The sequence below is a fragment of the Acipenser ruthenus genome, chromosome 5 (genome assembly GCF_902713425.1).
Source record: "Acipenser ruthenus chromosome 5, fAciRut3.2 maternal haplotype, whole genome shotgun sequence".
Classification (NCBI taxonomy): domain Eukaryota; kingdom Metazoa; phylum Chordata; class Actinopteri; order Acipenseriformes; family Acipenseridae; genus Acipenser; species Acipenser ruthenus.
This window is the reverse complement of record NC_081193.1, coordinates 63,420,787-63,437,070: the sequence shown is the minus strand read 5'-3', so window position 1 is coordinate 63,437,070 and position 16,284 is coordinate 63,420,787. Positions and strand designations below refer to the sequence as shown.

The following is a 16,284-nucleotide window of genomic DNA, read 5'->3' as shown; positions in this document are numbered from 1 at the left end:
AAGCATATGGGAAAAAATAAACTTGGAACATGTTATGTTTTGTACACGTGTCATTCAAAATGTGCCACAAATACTGTAAGAAATGATAAAAAAAGGGGGAGATTTAAAAATTCGCCATACCATGCTGAAAGAAATTGTGCCGCCTCCCATAACCAATGTAAACTTTGCTGGTACACGTAGTAAAGAGCTTTATTTCAAGTCATGTTGAAAAGAAAAATAGCCATTTTTTTTCTCTCCAGTTTGTCTGCTGCATCTAGCACTAGTACTGCAGAATCTGCACCAACTGTAGATATAGACTCTGTAAGTCTTGCGAGTCGAGAGTTTGCTTAAGGTGATTTACCGGTAATTGCGCAGCAGCCTCCCTGTTCAGACAAGGTACCACCCCCGACAGAATAACTTGCACGGCAGCTTAAGACTTTGTGGCTTCAAGAATTGGCTGGTTATGTTACAATGGTGAAAAACAGAAAATATATTGTGAGTTTTGTATAAAGGCAGGACCCGCTATTGCAGGGAAAACTCATTTTATTTCTGGAACAGACCATTTTAAAAAAAGAGACTGTGAAAAAGCACTGTGAAAGCTGAAACCATAAAAATGCTAGGGACTGCGTTACTGCAAAGTGTACGCCACCCGATGGCCAGAGCAATGGTACATGCTACTGAAATCAATGCAGAAAAAAATCACAGGGAATTAAAAATGAAATTCAGTGCTGCTTATATGATTGCAGTAGAAAAATTGCCATTCAATAAACTCACAGATTGTTCTAATGAAAAAGAATGGTTTGGATGTATCCAAAAGATATGACAATGTTACAGCGTGTGCTGAATTTGTTGCTGTCATTGCTGAAGAAAGGGGTTCATATTGCAAATTACATTTCTGTTTTAACTGACTGTGGAACAGATGTAGCTGGGAGAGATAATGTAATTGTGCACTGCAGGTATGTTTCTGCAGGTGTGGCAGTGAATCATCTGATAGGCTTAGCTGAACTAGATCATTGTCATGCTCAAGGAATCTCAAACACAACCAAGAATTTGCTTGGAAAGGTTGATAAAGAATGTTCAGATTGATGGCGAGAAAAATTAAGTGCTTTTGGAGCAGATGGTGCCAGTGTTTATATGGGACCTACAGGAGGGGTAGAAGCTCTCTTGAGAAGCGAGATTGGACAGCATAGTCTGTCATTTCATTACTTATCACATAGGCTTGAATTGACAATGTAAAGTGCTCAAAGATCACTTCCAATGATTAAGAAAGTATGTGACCTTCTGCAGTTGGTGTGGAAAACCTACCACTTCAGTCCAAAAAGCATGAGTTGAAAGCCATTGGGGCTGAGTTAGGACACCTTCAGCTGTAAAGACACAGTGCTGGCTGCCACACATTTATCGGGCGTTGTCTGTTTTTTTGCAGTCAAATGATGAGAATGTTGCTACTGGACAGACAGTTTACTGCTGTGCATCACCACATGGAGCATCTTGCTTCCACTTCCACAGACACAGAGATTAGAGGAAGAGCAAAACATGTTGGATAGGAAATGGAAAAACTTGCTTTTGTAGGGTTTTGTCACTTTTTTACATGATCTCTTTTCAGAGGTGTCAAAATTTAGCCTTACATGCCAGAAGAATAGTTTAATCCTTCCCCTGGCTGTTGCAGCAATTGAGAACTGTGTTTTGACAATTAAAAGTTTGAATGAAAAGCCATTTAAAAAATGGCAAACTAGAGACATTTTTGCAACATGTGGATTCCCAACCCCAGGCAGGTGCACAGCAGCAGGGTCAGTTCAGGTTTGACAACATAATTAAGCTTTCCTCAGAGGGAGGGGTTTCAGGAGGACCCAGAGTGAAACAGTGCTTTTTAATGTTCTGCCATGGTGCATGGCCTGATAATCTTGTTAACTTTTGGAGATGAGCAGTTAGAAGTCTTACTGAATTGGTATAGTGACCTTTTAGAAAAGAATGGATGCAGTGTTGATGCAGTTCAAGCAAAATGGAGAATGCTTAAAACATTGGTCAAATGTCAGTTTATGGATAAATCCTACATTACTTTACTAGAGGTCATGTTAACAAAAGAACCCTTTTGCACAGATTAAAAAAAATCTTATACATTTAGTGGAAATCATGCTTGTGCTGCCGATATCAGCTGCCCAATGCAAGCGTGAATTTTCTACACAAAACAGAATTAAATCCAAGCTACGGAACTCCCTTAATGTGAGTTCCGATCTTGTGAGAATCATTGCAGAGGGCCCTTCACTTGAACTTTTTGACCCAGAGCCTTGTGTTAAGCGCTGGCTTTACACGAGTAAAAGGAGACGAAGACCAAAGTACACTTCCTGGCCAAGTGATACAGACATTTTAACTGTTGGTGACACTGGCTCAGACTGATAAATAAGAAAGATTACATAGTTGAGTATAGTTCACAGGCTTAAGGCTAAATTCCAGCTAATTTGTTAAGAAACATTATCAAAAGGAAGGCAGAAGGCAAAAGGAAGGCAGAGCAAGTCAGAGTCAGGCAGCATAGAGGATGAACGAGGCAGCACATGAGGCAAAGTGAGTTCTGTTTTTGTATCGTTTTGTTTTCTTGTATTTTGAAGGAGTTGAATTTGGAGGCAGCTAACATGCTATTAAACTGGCACCCAACAACTGGATCTGGCGCCCAGAAATGTTGGTCTAGCAGCCATATGTTGGTCTAGGAGCCATTGGCTCCTTGGATAAAAAGTTTGTCTGGAGCCCTGTTATGAAAGGGTGTCACATAACTACAAGTCAGTATCTGTATCCATTAGGCAACAGAACCAAATAAAAAATAGAGTCCTATTTATAACCGGCCTGTATATTACCAAAGTATCTAACAATGACATGCATTCTGTGATCTTGACATGTGTTTTTTTTTTTTTCGCCTTTTCTGCAGGAGATTTCATCAATCTTGCTGGAGCTGAAAAGAGTAGAAAAACAACTACAGGGTAAGACCACAATGCTCAAGAGGGTATAGGGTTGCATTTGAGTAGCTCCTTAGGGTCCTGATCCACTGAGCTGCAAGTGATACTGGTTGTGTCATTCTTTATTCATGTCTATAGTCCGGTTTTGTATTCTAAAGCTCGCCGAGTGTGAAATTGTACTAGCTCAGCAGAATGAGGACAGACAAAGATTCAGTCTTAAAGACCTGGCTTGATGCAGTCAGCAGTTGTCAAAGAGCATTCTGAGCTGCTTGCTTCTCATGGTTTAAGGTAAAAAGTCAGGCTTCATTTGGATTAAAAAAAAACAGGTTTCAAGACATGCACACACAAGTGAAATTGCAGAAGCTTGACATTTTAAAGGCTTGTCGCAAGACAACAGACCCTTTTCTTCTCTCACTTGTTTACCAGCAGTCGTTTTATAAGTGGTCATCTCTGCCTCATTTGCAGCTGCATCTCCAATGACTCTCATCACGTGGCCTTGGTTGACCTGTGATAGCTGTCAGAGGTCTCACCTCATAGGAGAGTGAATCCTTTCAGGCTAAAAGGCGAGGTCCTGGGCTGCACCTAATCATTCCATTAAATAAAACCATTCAAACGCTTAATCATGCTGTCACCTTGCTTCTAAATATACTCTATTGTCGGGTTACCGTATTTCAGATCCTCAAAAAGAGGACACTACCCAGGAGGGTTGCTGACAGTCATGACCAATTTTTATTTAATCTTTCATTGTGCAAAATGAACATAGAAAAGCTCAATTTAAACTAAACTGTAAAGTTTATTTGTACTTTGAACATCTGAAAATGATAATTAGTTTGGTACAGGTGTAGGAGTGATGCAGTGCAGTGTTCAAAACAAAGGGTTTACAGCACTAAATAATAAACACAGTCCCGTTTCAAACACGATACACAAACACGGTCACCAGTCCTGGGTGTGTGCTGCAGTGCTTGTGGTGCTTTACAATTATTTATTTGTGACACAGGTGGAGTGCTGTCCGGGTTCGTGCTGTAGTGCTCGTGGTGTGATTACAGTTATTTACTGTGACACAGGTGGAGTGCTGTCAGGGTTCGTGCTGGCATCTGGCTACAGCTCTGGACGTGTTAGCCGTCTACTAATAACAATAACAACAATTAGTGACAAAACAAACAAACACTCCTGATACACTTTTCAATCCTCAGGTCCTTCCGGGTTCTTTCTCATTAACCAAAACGAAGGAACAGATTACGTCGCTTCGTCCCCTTTATGTACCGTCATACATGACCCCTTGGTAAACGATTGTAGCCGCTCCTCCAATCCGCGGCTGCCACATCGTTTCCCTTCCGGGTCGATGACTTGGTGTACCGTAGCCCCTCCCCCTAGATGGCCGACTTCCACCTAACCCTGGGAATTAATTGTCTGGCCATTCGGTCCAGGGCACTCTGTTCCCTTTACACAGCACCCTCACAGGTCGGGAGGGAGATTTATCACCAAGAATCATCCTGTCTCTGTCACACTGATCTACTTGACACTCTTGTTTCACGTGACTGACCTCTGACAGGAAACTGATCGTTCATTCATTCATTCGCAACTAAGTGCAGCTGGTTACAGTATCAGTTCACAATGAGAAGTAAAAAATTAGTTCTCATTCAATTCACTTAAAGCTCAGGCTATTCAGGATAACAAGCTTGTAAGCAGAACTTTTTTTTGCATGCGAAACAATCAACAATGCTTTATTTCTGTGTGAAACTGTAAGTTGTTTATTTTTGTTGACGGAGTGAATTTTTGCTATTTAAGCTGTTAAATTAGACCGTACAAACGAATAACTAAAAGTATACAGTAGTCAACAGCTTGTAGTTGGATTGTTTTTGTAAAAATAACGCTGTAGTTATTTTATTTATTCTTATTTCAATCGAACTATACGTGTTGTACCGAGTTTGTACAGTACTGTATACTGTAATTGATATATTCACTGCTGTTCTTTCAACTGTTTTCATAAGGACATTTAACTAAAAAAGAAACTTGTAAATACTGTAATACTGTAAATGTGTGAGTTCTGTTACTTATACATGTTAATGCCATGGCTCATGTGGACCAGTGGTTAACTCGACACCTCGGATAAGTCAACACTAAATGGCATTCCTGCGGGATGTCGAGTTAACCGAGGTGGACAAACAGAATTCATATTATCATGCCCAAGATATAGACACTTATTTTCCCAGTTTCTTTTTTTCTTGAGTCGGTAGTAATGCTGTGCATGTAAGCTAAGGATCATTAAATACAGTAACAGGAATTATTTATATTTTTGCAAGAAGGCTTGATTAAACAAAATCAATATTTATTATATTTATACTATACTGTTACATTGCTACAATGCCTATCATGAGGTCAGCAGGCCTGATTAGCTTTGACTAAGGTCAACTCCATCTCAAAATTATGTTTTAGAATGTGGTTAATTTCAGGTAGACTAAATGGAGCCATAAAATAGTACTTTAGGAGAAAAATCTGTACTTTTTAAATTCCCTTTAATATGAATGTGTAACAGAGCTTAACATATTGAGATGTTAAATAAAACTAAAAACTTGAGTATCTTTTATCTTTATTGGAGGCTTTCCAACTTCTTAATATAGGCCTTGTCTTTCATGTACTGTATTTACAGTCCTCCATCACCTTTGGAATTGGAGGTTGCGATATCAATTGAATTCCAGGGCCAATTCCTGAACATTTCTATCAGTACAGATTTATAGCCTCGATCTCTGAAATACTGTTCTGTCTACTCTATTACACTAATAAAGGCATTTAGCTGAAATGTTTGTCTTCTGCCAGTTTTACATCTGTATTTAACGTGTTTGAAGTTATGAATATATGTCTACAGTCCACGCAAATTAACATCCTCTTTTTTTTTTTTGTCCTAAAGTTATCAATGTGATGGTTGACCCTGATGGCACTCTGGATGCTCTAAGCAGCCTGGGATTGACCAGTCCTGTCCTGCCAAAGCAGAGCTCAAGCCCCAGCTCACGAGGCGCCCGGGCAGCAGCCCCACCTCCGGGGGCACCAGAACTGCGTACAGCCCGGCTGGGGCTTATTTCTGCCTCGTCAGAGTTAGACAGCGTTGAGTCTAACCGTGACTTCAGCCTCCACTACAACAGATTTAACCCCAGCGGGGAGGAGGGAGACTCTGTGGTCCACGAGTAACTTGATTCTTGACCCTGGACATGGGCAGAATAAATTGTTTAGGGGAAGATGCGTGGAATATTTATGCTCAACAAAAATCCTTTACTTGCCATTTTACATTTATTTACCCCTTTTCTCTTTATTATTGATGAAGGAGCACTTCAGTCACCTGTTTCATTTAAATACAGGGTACCCTTTGTACAAAGCGTGTATGTCAATTGACAAGGAAAAGAAAACATTTCCAGACTCCTTGAATATGTTATACTTGGTTGTCTAGTAATGTAAAACAAAAGTATACAAAATCAGTTCTGTGAACACTAAAGATATATAATAATGTGTTTCTTCCCCTTTGTTGTATAGTGATGCTAACATTGAAAATCCCATTAAAGTGACTTTACTCAATCCGTAAATCAATTTCCAAATCTTCTCTACAAATCTTCACACAATTCTGGTTAATGTTGGCATCAATGTGGGCATCTCTTTTAGTTTAAGCAGCTTCAAAAGGGCTATTTTTAACCTACCATTTTAGCTATGGGGGGCTTCATTAAACATGGACTTTAATCTAAGAAGTATATGGTATCCACCCCCATCCTTTGCCTCAGCTTGTTATGTTCTCCATGGGGAACTCCCCTCACCTGGTGACAATGGTAACTGAAAAGATTGGAACATTTTCTTCATCTGATCCAGGTGTTCTTTCTAAAAGGTGCCTGCTGCTTTGTCATTAACTTGCTGTTTTAGTCCCGGTATGTAGAACTGTTCAGCTGCAGGAGCAAAGCATTACACTAACTTGTCTGGACCAAGCTACCTAATTCAGATACATAGCAGATATTTGATTCTGGACTAATGTATATCCAGAGATTTAGTGGCCATATGCTTGTAGTCACCAAAGATGGCTGCTAACAACAGTAAATTGAGTCAAAAGGCCACCAGTGCAACCTTCTAGTAAATTGAACAGATAATGTTTAAGTCAGTTTGCAGGATAATAAAAATGCAGGATGTGTAACATTACCTTTCTGTGTCACTGAGAATAATAGAACACAACATTCTAATATTACAAAGTCAATGGTTTCCTCCCTAACTGGACTAACCATGTTTATTTACTTTTAATAACTAGTCCAACCTTACTTTGCAATGGAGCTGAGTCCACTGAGCATTAGTGTAATGCGTCCTGTGTAGGAAACTGTTTTTCTGTCTTGTGTAAGACAAATGGACATGTATGTATGTTCCTTAAAAGTGCTTTATGCAGTTTGTGGAAAAACAAAGTTACCTATGTAGTTTTACTCTGCTGTAGAAATTAATATATTTTGTTAAACAGTAAGGTGATTGAACAGATTAACTGTGTTTCCATTATGGTGACTGCCATTACAAAGAAAATGTTTGTGGGTACCTTGTAAGACTGTGCTAGTTTCTGTCATATCAGTTTTTCATTTTTATTAACTGGAAAAAAGCAGAAATAGCTTTTCTGAGATGCAAGTCTGAATCTGTTATATCCTCTTGTCATTAGTGTTATCAGTTCTGCATTAGACAATTGTCTGGCAGTCCTACTTATGTTTGCACTGAGAATACAAAAGTATCTTGACAGCGAGACCTGTGATTTTTAATAGATGCAGTACAAAGAAATCAGTTTGATTTGCTGAAGAGTTCTTGTTTACTTGCTAAATAGTGTAGGAACTGGGTAATGTTGTCCTAAATGGGATTTGAACTTGGAATATCACTGGGGTGTGACACATTGTTCTTATCCTGCAGATTTGTATTGCATTTGCTTTATGGAAGATGGTAAAATGTTAATCAAAGTTTGTTTTGATCAATGTAAAATACAACAAAAATACATGTGGAACTCAATATTGGGTTCTGCATTAGCCAGTGACCAGTGGTTCCACAATAAAAGATATCGCCAAAGTTTTACTTGCAAGACCCATTTTGTTAATGTTAATTATTGTGTAAAATAAAAGAATATGCGACACTTAGGAGCCCTATGCCACCTCCTTTGTATAAACATGTTGTTTGTTATCTTAGTACATATGATGATTTAGCCATTTTATAAATCTTTCTCCTATCCATGGCTGTCTCCATTTTGAAGATCTTGCTGCTTTCTGTAGACTTCATTAGGCATTCAGAACCTTTTTTTATGTCTTTATGTCTTTATTTGTATAACCCAGTTTATTAGAAATTGCATTATACATACATACATACACACACACACACACACACACACACACACAGTTGTAGTCAAAAGTTTACATAACCCAATGGAAATTTATAACTTCTCGAAATTTCTCGAAAACACATAATCATAGGAAATCTTTTGGAGCAAAAGTTTTGCTTCTATGGTTGAGGAAAAACAGTTACAAGAAATAGATGTCTACAATGATGTCTTTCAGCAATTTTTTGGCAAAACTCCAAAAATGCTAATTCAAAAGTATTCATACCCTGACAACGAAAATAATAACCTCTTTTAAACTATTCGGATATTTGTCAATGAGCTTTAGGCAAGGTTCTTTAGTGATTTTTTTCTTCAACGCAAAATTGTTCCAGTTCATTCAAATTCCGAGGACTTATCTTTTAGCCTTCTTCAACTCATACCAAAGATTCTCAGTCAGATTTAGATCGGGACTTTGACTAGGCATTCCAGAACCTTGATTTTATTCTTCTTTAACCATTTTAGATGTATGTATGTATTTTGATGTGTGTTTTGGATCGTTGTTGTGTTGGAATGTCCAGTTGCGCTTTAAACCAAGTTTTGTAGTGGAGGGTTTCAGATGGTCGGCCAATATCTTTTGGTATGCTATGGAATCCATTTTACCATGTATTGGAACTAAATTTCCTCTGCCATTTAGAGGAAAAACAGCCCCATAGAAGGATATTAACACCTTCATGCTGGACAGTAGGTATGGTGTTCTTTTCTTTGTACGCCTCACCAGACTTTCTACAAACTTAACAACTATCAGCATGACCAAATAGCTCGATTTGTGTCATCACTCCACAAAACCTTTGACCAGAACTCATATCCATCATTCAAATGACGTTTTGCAAATTTTAAGCGATTGTCCTTGTGATGTTTTCCTAAGAGTGGCTTTTTCCTTGGCCTGCGATCATTGAGACCTTCACCATGCAATACTCGACCTGTGTTTGAAATGGAAACCCCAGTCCCACTTGCAGCCAATTCACTTGGAATATCTTTGGCACTCAATCTCGGATTGTTATTAATCTTCCTCACAATTCTTCTACTTTTTCTTGGTGAAAGAACCTTCTTTGTTCCAAACCGAGGGTGCGTTGTGACAGTACTGTGAGTCTTGTACTTCTTGATAACAAAAAATAGTTGAAATTGGGATACAAATGTTTGGACATTTTGTTGTATCCTTCTCCAGCTTTATGACAATAAATAATTTTCTGCCTAAGGTCTTCGGATAGCTCTTTACTTTTTCCCATATTGACTTCTTGGTAATGACAGCAATCATCTATGCCTAACTCTTTTATACTCTAAGAATGTTCACCTACAATCCAGCATTTTCTTGACTTCTCTAGAATTAGGTTCTGCATTATCATATTGAAATTTATAGCACCTTGTAGACAATACTATCATAGCAATAAAGGGTATGATACTTTTGAATTAGCATTTTTGGAGTTTTGTAAACAAAAAAAATGCTGAATAAATAATCTTAGACATCTGTTTCTTGTAACTTTTTTTCCTCCTCCACACAAACAAAACTTTTACTACAAAAGATTTTTCCTAAAATTCCTGGTTTTCTTGAAATTTCTAGGAATTATAAATTTCCATTGTGGTATATAAACTTTTGACTACAACTGTGTGTGTGTGTGTGTGTGTGTATATATATACACGTTAATTTGAGGTACCAGGTACCAGAAAAATGCTGTTTTCTTTCTGTTTGGTATACAATTGTATGATGTCACAAAGTGCCCAGTATTCAAACAGTTTCAAAGGTTTAATGAATCATACAGAAATGGGCTAAATATCTTTAATTTGCACATCTTTCAGCTAATACAGTAATGCAGTTATCTTTGGCATTCCTGAATAAAAGTTAAGCCCATTTGTGGCTGTCATTTAAAAAAAAAAATTAAAAAAAATACAAAAACCAAAACAACTAGACCTGCATAATGTTGCCCATCTAACAGGAATGTAACACTATTCGGAAATGTTGACATTACATGGCATACTGCAAAATGACTGAAAATTCAAGTGCTTGGTACATTTCTTTGTTCAAAAGTTTACACATTTGTTTTGTTTGGTATGAATACCATTATCTTTTATTTATTTATGTTATATTTCATGTGTTATGTTTTGTTATTTGCATCTACAACTTTTCAATAAAATTGTTTCTGGATCTAACCTGCTTAATAATTCAGATGGGGTATTTTTTTCTTGTGATGTTTTTTTTAAAATTTGGCCATGTTTTACAAAGATGTATTAAACTGATAATTAACCTTCTCCAACAGAAAGGATCCTGAAATTATCATGTGAGGAGTCATGGAAAGGACTTCAAAGCCCATTATTTTAATTGCCCTTGGTAATCGGGAGATTCTTAGAGTGAAGCAGTGAAAATCTGTTGTGTTATTATCGAGCCCACTGCTTAAAGTTTATGAACTGTGCTACATTTAAAAGTAATATCTGTTCTAAAACACACCAAACAAACTAATTCTCAAACTAATGCAAAATAATTACTATGCTCAGAACTTTGCATTTAAATTGATTGGGCATCACAAAGCCAAAAGAGGGGTGCAGGTGAGTTTAGGGTTATGTAAAAGAGACAGGACCTCACGTTAATCAGTGCAATGTTAGCTTGCAGTTTCATACAACTTGTTTTTGGATGTTAATAAACAAGTAAAACCAGTCCCTTTATCTTCTTTGCATCTTCAGTATCTTTTCTTTCCTTCTATGTAATATATATGTTAGGACCCCAAGCCGAAATACAACCCCATCAGTTTGCGGTTAATTTACATTTTCAGAAACTCTAAATCTTTTCGTGTTCGGCTTGGTGTTGTCTTGCGAATGACCCCATTGCAATGCGGAAAATTCACTTTACCCAAAGCCAATCTGATGACGATCTGCTTTTGTACTTTTTAAATGTAAATGATTAAATAAATTGGATAGTTTGATAAAAATAGGTCTACAATGTATTTATTAGGTTACCGCATTAACATATTTATTTTATTTCTTTCCAAATAGTTTGACACAATTAGTGTTACCCTGGAGAATATTTCCAACTAGTCTCGATTTTACATGAAGGGAAACCTAAATAAGCATGGTCTATGGGTAGAATTGTACAAGAGTGTGTCTGTGTCTGTGTCTGTGTCTGTGTCTGTGCTCTCTATCTCTCTCTCTCTCTGTCTCTCGTTTTACTTAACATTTGTAATTGAGTGTTTAAAGTTGCGGGTGAACATACGAAATACAATAAAGTATGTTCCTTTTTTTAAGTAAGTTAGCTTTCATTTCTCTTCAAACAGGATAATCTTCTGTTTCATACAATATACAGTCACCTCCAAAATTATTGGCACCCTTGATAAAGATGAGCAAAAAAGGCTGTATAAAATAAACAACCGAGGTAATGAGCTATATTTTATGCTCAAATATATGGGAAAAACCATATTCTTTTATTCTAATACAATTGCTCAGAAAGTTTTTTATTAACAAGTAATACATTTTTTTCTCAATAAGATAAGTGTCAGAATTATTGGCACCCCTAAAGATTCTTATAAATAAAATCTAACAAAATTAAATCTGCATTAACATTCTACTTCTTTACGTTCATCTCAGTCTTAAGGAACTGTATTGTGGCCTTCCATGGCTTCCTGTTTCACTGAGGTATAAAAATGAGGTAACACGCATATGAAATCCATTTATCATCCATCACCATTGGTAAAGACAAAGAACTAACAAATGAAGAGAGACAAATGGTTGTTGACCTTCATAAAACAGGCAATGGGTACACAACAATAGCTAAAAAACTAAATATACCACTTACCACTATTAGGGCAATAATTAAGAAGTTCAAAACCACTGGAACAGTGGTAAACTTGCCTGGTAGAGGATGCAAGTGTATCTTGCCCCACGCACAGTGAGGCAGATGGTTCGGGAGGCAAAGGGAAATCCAAGGGCCAGAGTTGGAGAATTACAGAGCTTGGTTGCATCTTGGGGTCACCAAGTCTCTAAATCTACAATTAGACGCCACCTCCATGCCAATAGGCTATATGGAAGGGTTGCCAGAAAAAAGTCTTTACTGAGAGCAACCAACAAACGTAAGCGCCTGGAGTTTGCTAAACGGCATTGGCACTTCGATTGGAACCGGGTGCTATGGTCAGATGAGATGAAAATAGAGCTCTTTGGCCACGCACACCAGCAGTGATTTTGGCATCGAAAGAAGGATGTGTGTGCAGAAAAGAACTTCATACCTACTCTAAAATATGGTGGTGTATCTTTGATGTTATGGGGCCCTTGTTAAGGTCAACGGCATCATAAACTCTACCCAGTACCAGGACATTTTAGCCAAAAACCTGGTTGCCTCTGCCAGGAGGCTGAAACTTGGTGCAAGTGGATCTTCCAGCAAGACAATGACCCCAAGCACACATCAAAATCCACAAAATCAACATTTTGCAATGGCCATCTCAGTCTCCGGACTTGAACCTCATTGAAAACCTGTGGTTTCAATTGAAGAGGGCAGTCCATAAGTGCAGACCGAAGGATATCAAGGATCTGGAAAGATTCTGTATGGAGGAATGGTCTAAGATCCCTCCCAATGTGTAGTGTGCAAGGTATATGTATATATATATGTATATGTATATGTATATATATATATATATATATATATATATATATATATATATATATATATATATATATATATATATATATATATATGTTTGGACTAGTTTAAGTTGTAATCATATAATAAAAAATGCTGGCAGATGTTGGTCAACAGCTTATTTTTCCACCTGAGATTGCCAGCACTAACCTTCAACCAGACATTGTCTTGTGGTCTGGATCAGCACGCCTTGTTCATCTGGTAGAGTTAACAGTGCCATGGGAGGATGCTGTGGATGAGGCATATGAACGGAAGAAACTTCGGTATGCACAACTAGCCGCTGGAGCGGAACAGTGAGGATGGAGAGTCCGGGTTTACCCAGTGGAGGTGGGTTGTTGAGGATTTGTGGCACACTCTACAACCCGGTTTCTCAGATATGTCGGGTTCAGTGATCAAGAGTTGCGTCGCACATAAAGAACTTATCTGAAGCAGCAGAAAGGAGCAGCAACTGGCTGTGGTTGAGACAGAAAGATTCTGGCTGGGGATCTCAATCACAATAGAAAGAAAGCAGCGCTGATGTACGGGTAAGTAAGCTGGTCTGAGTTGAGTGGGGGACAGAGGGGGGCGATTCTGGGAGCCCTCACCATCGAGCCCTCTTGAGGTGTCATGGGCTAGTTGCCGAAACACAGAGGATGGAAGGTGCCCACTTGAAGACCCCAGAGATGTACTCTAACTTAGCTCAATCCAGGCAGTTGTCATGCTGATGCGCTGGGGAGACCGCACCGTGGTTGATCCCCGGAGCCAGCATCGCAGCCATTGTGTGTGTTGATGCGCTGTGAGGCAAAATAAGCTGATCCCTGGAGCCAGCATTACACTTCAGCCATCAACACCAGACAGAAGGATATCTACATCATCAGATGGAAAGAAACACAAATGGATGGAGATGCAGATGGTATCACATTACTGCGTAAACTACGTCTTAGTTGGTGCTTATCTTGGCGAGTTCAAATCAGCAAGTTTTAACATCTACTAATGTAATGGAAATCGTAATCATACCTTATTTGAATTCAAAATCATGTAGGACCAACCTATATTGACCTCTATCAGACTGGACACTGCTTCTAATAAATACAAAGGAACAGTTTTATTGGAAATAAAGGTGCAACAACTAAACTAAAGTAATACAGAAAGGACAAATTAACTAAATTAAGTATACAGAAAGGAAAATATAAACAACACCACCCCACTCCCGATAGCTGATTAGCGATCCAGAGCAATCTATGGCAGATTCCTTTAAATGTTACAACCACATTCTTGACAGTTACTTAAGATGAAGGTTAGTCTTAACAGGGGTATCGTTAGTAACACAAATATTTACTTTCGTTAATATTTGATAATCAAGCATTGTTAAATCGGTCTCATGTAGACATTTTTGGTTCAGAAGGCAATTCTCAGTCTTGCGAGATAAACTTTAGACGCTCTTCGCGTCCAGACAACCTTACATTATGACAGCTTATTTGGATTCTAGCTTTAAACGAAGAATGATAATTGCCTTGTAAAACCCATATAAATTTGTATAAATCACATACAACAATCAGTTACTATAGCATCCATTAACTCAAAACATGAATTGAAAGCAATAATACTTTCTTACATTCTACCTCAAACAAAACGTTAATTTTATTTTAAGGTCTGCTTATTCTCGAGTTCATAAAAGGATAAAAGCACAATGTGTTGAATACTTAACAGACTTTTGCTGCCTCTTCCAGCTGGTCCGTATCTCATCAAAACAGGCGCTCAAAGCCTCTCCTGCAGGCAAGGAAAGTTCAAATTCCGGGGTCTGTCTTCCTTGCATTGAGTCTCCACACCAGGGGATGAAAGAAATGTTTTCGAGATCGCAGGTTTGAATCCAGACTATGTCAATGCCGACCGTGACCGGGGGTTCCCAGGGGGCGGCGCACAATTGGCTGAGCACCGCCTGCGTAGGGAGGGCTTAGGTCGGCAGGGCAATCCATAGTTCACCGCACACCAGCGATCCCTGTGGCTGATAGGGCGCCTGTCGGTCTGCAGTGGAGCCATTCAGATTTGTGTTGTCCTCAGGCACTATACGTCTGATGGCTTCGCTGTGGATCTGCAGTGCGAAAAATGATGGCTTGACAGGAACACGTTTTGGAGGACGAGTGTTTCAGCCTCCATTTCCCAAGTCGCCGGGGGGTTGCAGCGGTAAACCAGGATCAATAATAACACAATTAGCGATTCCAAATTGGGGAGAAAACTGGGGTAAAAATCATTGGAAACGACTAAACGTGTTCCTGTTTACAGGTAAGAACTCAACTTTACTATGATGATGAATATGATCATTTTCGTTATGGTAATTGTTTATTTATTAGTTTAAAAATGTTTAAACTAATAAATATTATTAATAAATTCCAGATTAAAACAGTGGGCTGGTTGTCTACCTTTACTTGTAATCCCTTGTAATCCCTTTGTTTTTCATTTTTTTCATCTGTTAAATCCTTTATATTTGAAAATGGTCTCATATTAGAAAAGTGTTAAGGAATAGATTTTTTTCCCATTAGCAACACAGGTACCTCAGCAGTGTGTCTTTTATAACAAAAAAAATGCAAGTTGCCCTCTTTTAATAGACCCAGTTTTTTGTGACATTTTCAACTGCAGTTTAACAGTAGCCTATAATAGAATCACATTGTAACTACAGACTAACACTAGACTGAAATAATCATTGTAACTGCAGTTTAACAGGACTGTAATAATCATTGTAACTGCAGTTTAACAGGATTGAAATAATCATTGTAACTGCAGTTTAACAGGACTGTAATAATCATTGTAACTGCAGTTTAACAGGACTGTAATAATCATTGTAACTGCAGTTTAACAGGACTGTAATAATCATTGTAACTGCAGTTTAACAGGACTGTAATAATCATTGTAACTGCAGTTTTACACTAGACTGAAATAATCATTGTAACTGCAGTTTAACCCCACAATGTTGTACAATTCCATTGGGACTGCAGTCTAACCCCCATTGCAGTACAGTCCAATTCCTGCAGTTTAACAATAAACTGCAGGATCAATAATACACATTGTAACTGCAGTTTAACACCACACTGCAGTAAAATCACACTGTAATTGCAGTTTAACATTACATGTAATAGAATCACTTAAGAAAAATTCTAACTTTAGTGAAGAATGAGCAATATATTAACACTAGAATGACCAAGGCAGTCATTTTGACCATTTTTGCAATTGAACTTTAAATTGCTGTGCATGTGTTTAAGATAAGCTGTGCTTTCCTGACTTTTCCTAAATATATGTACTAATTACCCTGACAAAAAAAGAATTGCGTAGCTGCAAAAATTAGCGAAGTAAAATACTGTCATACCTATTCCGACTAGGAGCGGTCAAATTGACCGATACAT

At 38.1% G+C, this 16,284-nt stretch overlaps 1 protein-coding gene across 9 annotated transcripts in view; it reads left to right on the top strand.

Moving 5' to 3' along the window:
* Positions 1 to 10,441, top strand: part of LOC117402941 (centrosomal protein of 170 kDa-like) — a 118,682-nt gene extending 108,241 nt beyond the window's left edge. For all 9 annotated transcript variants that reach the window (XM_059024370.1, XM_059024367.1, XM_059024365.1 and 6 more), the window contains 2 exons: positions 2,897 to 2,948; positions 5,833 to 10,441. In XM_059024370.1, coding sequence (XP_058880353.1) covers positions 2,897 to 2,948; positions 5,833 to 6,110 — 330 coding nt within the window. In that variant the 3' untranslated portion in view covers positions 6,111 to 10,441. The remainder of the gene's footprint in view (positions 1 to 2,896; positions 2,949 to 5,832) is intronic.
* Positions 10,442 to 16,284: the final 5,843 nt, after the last annotated feature.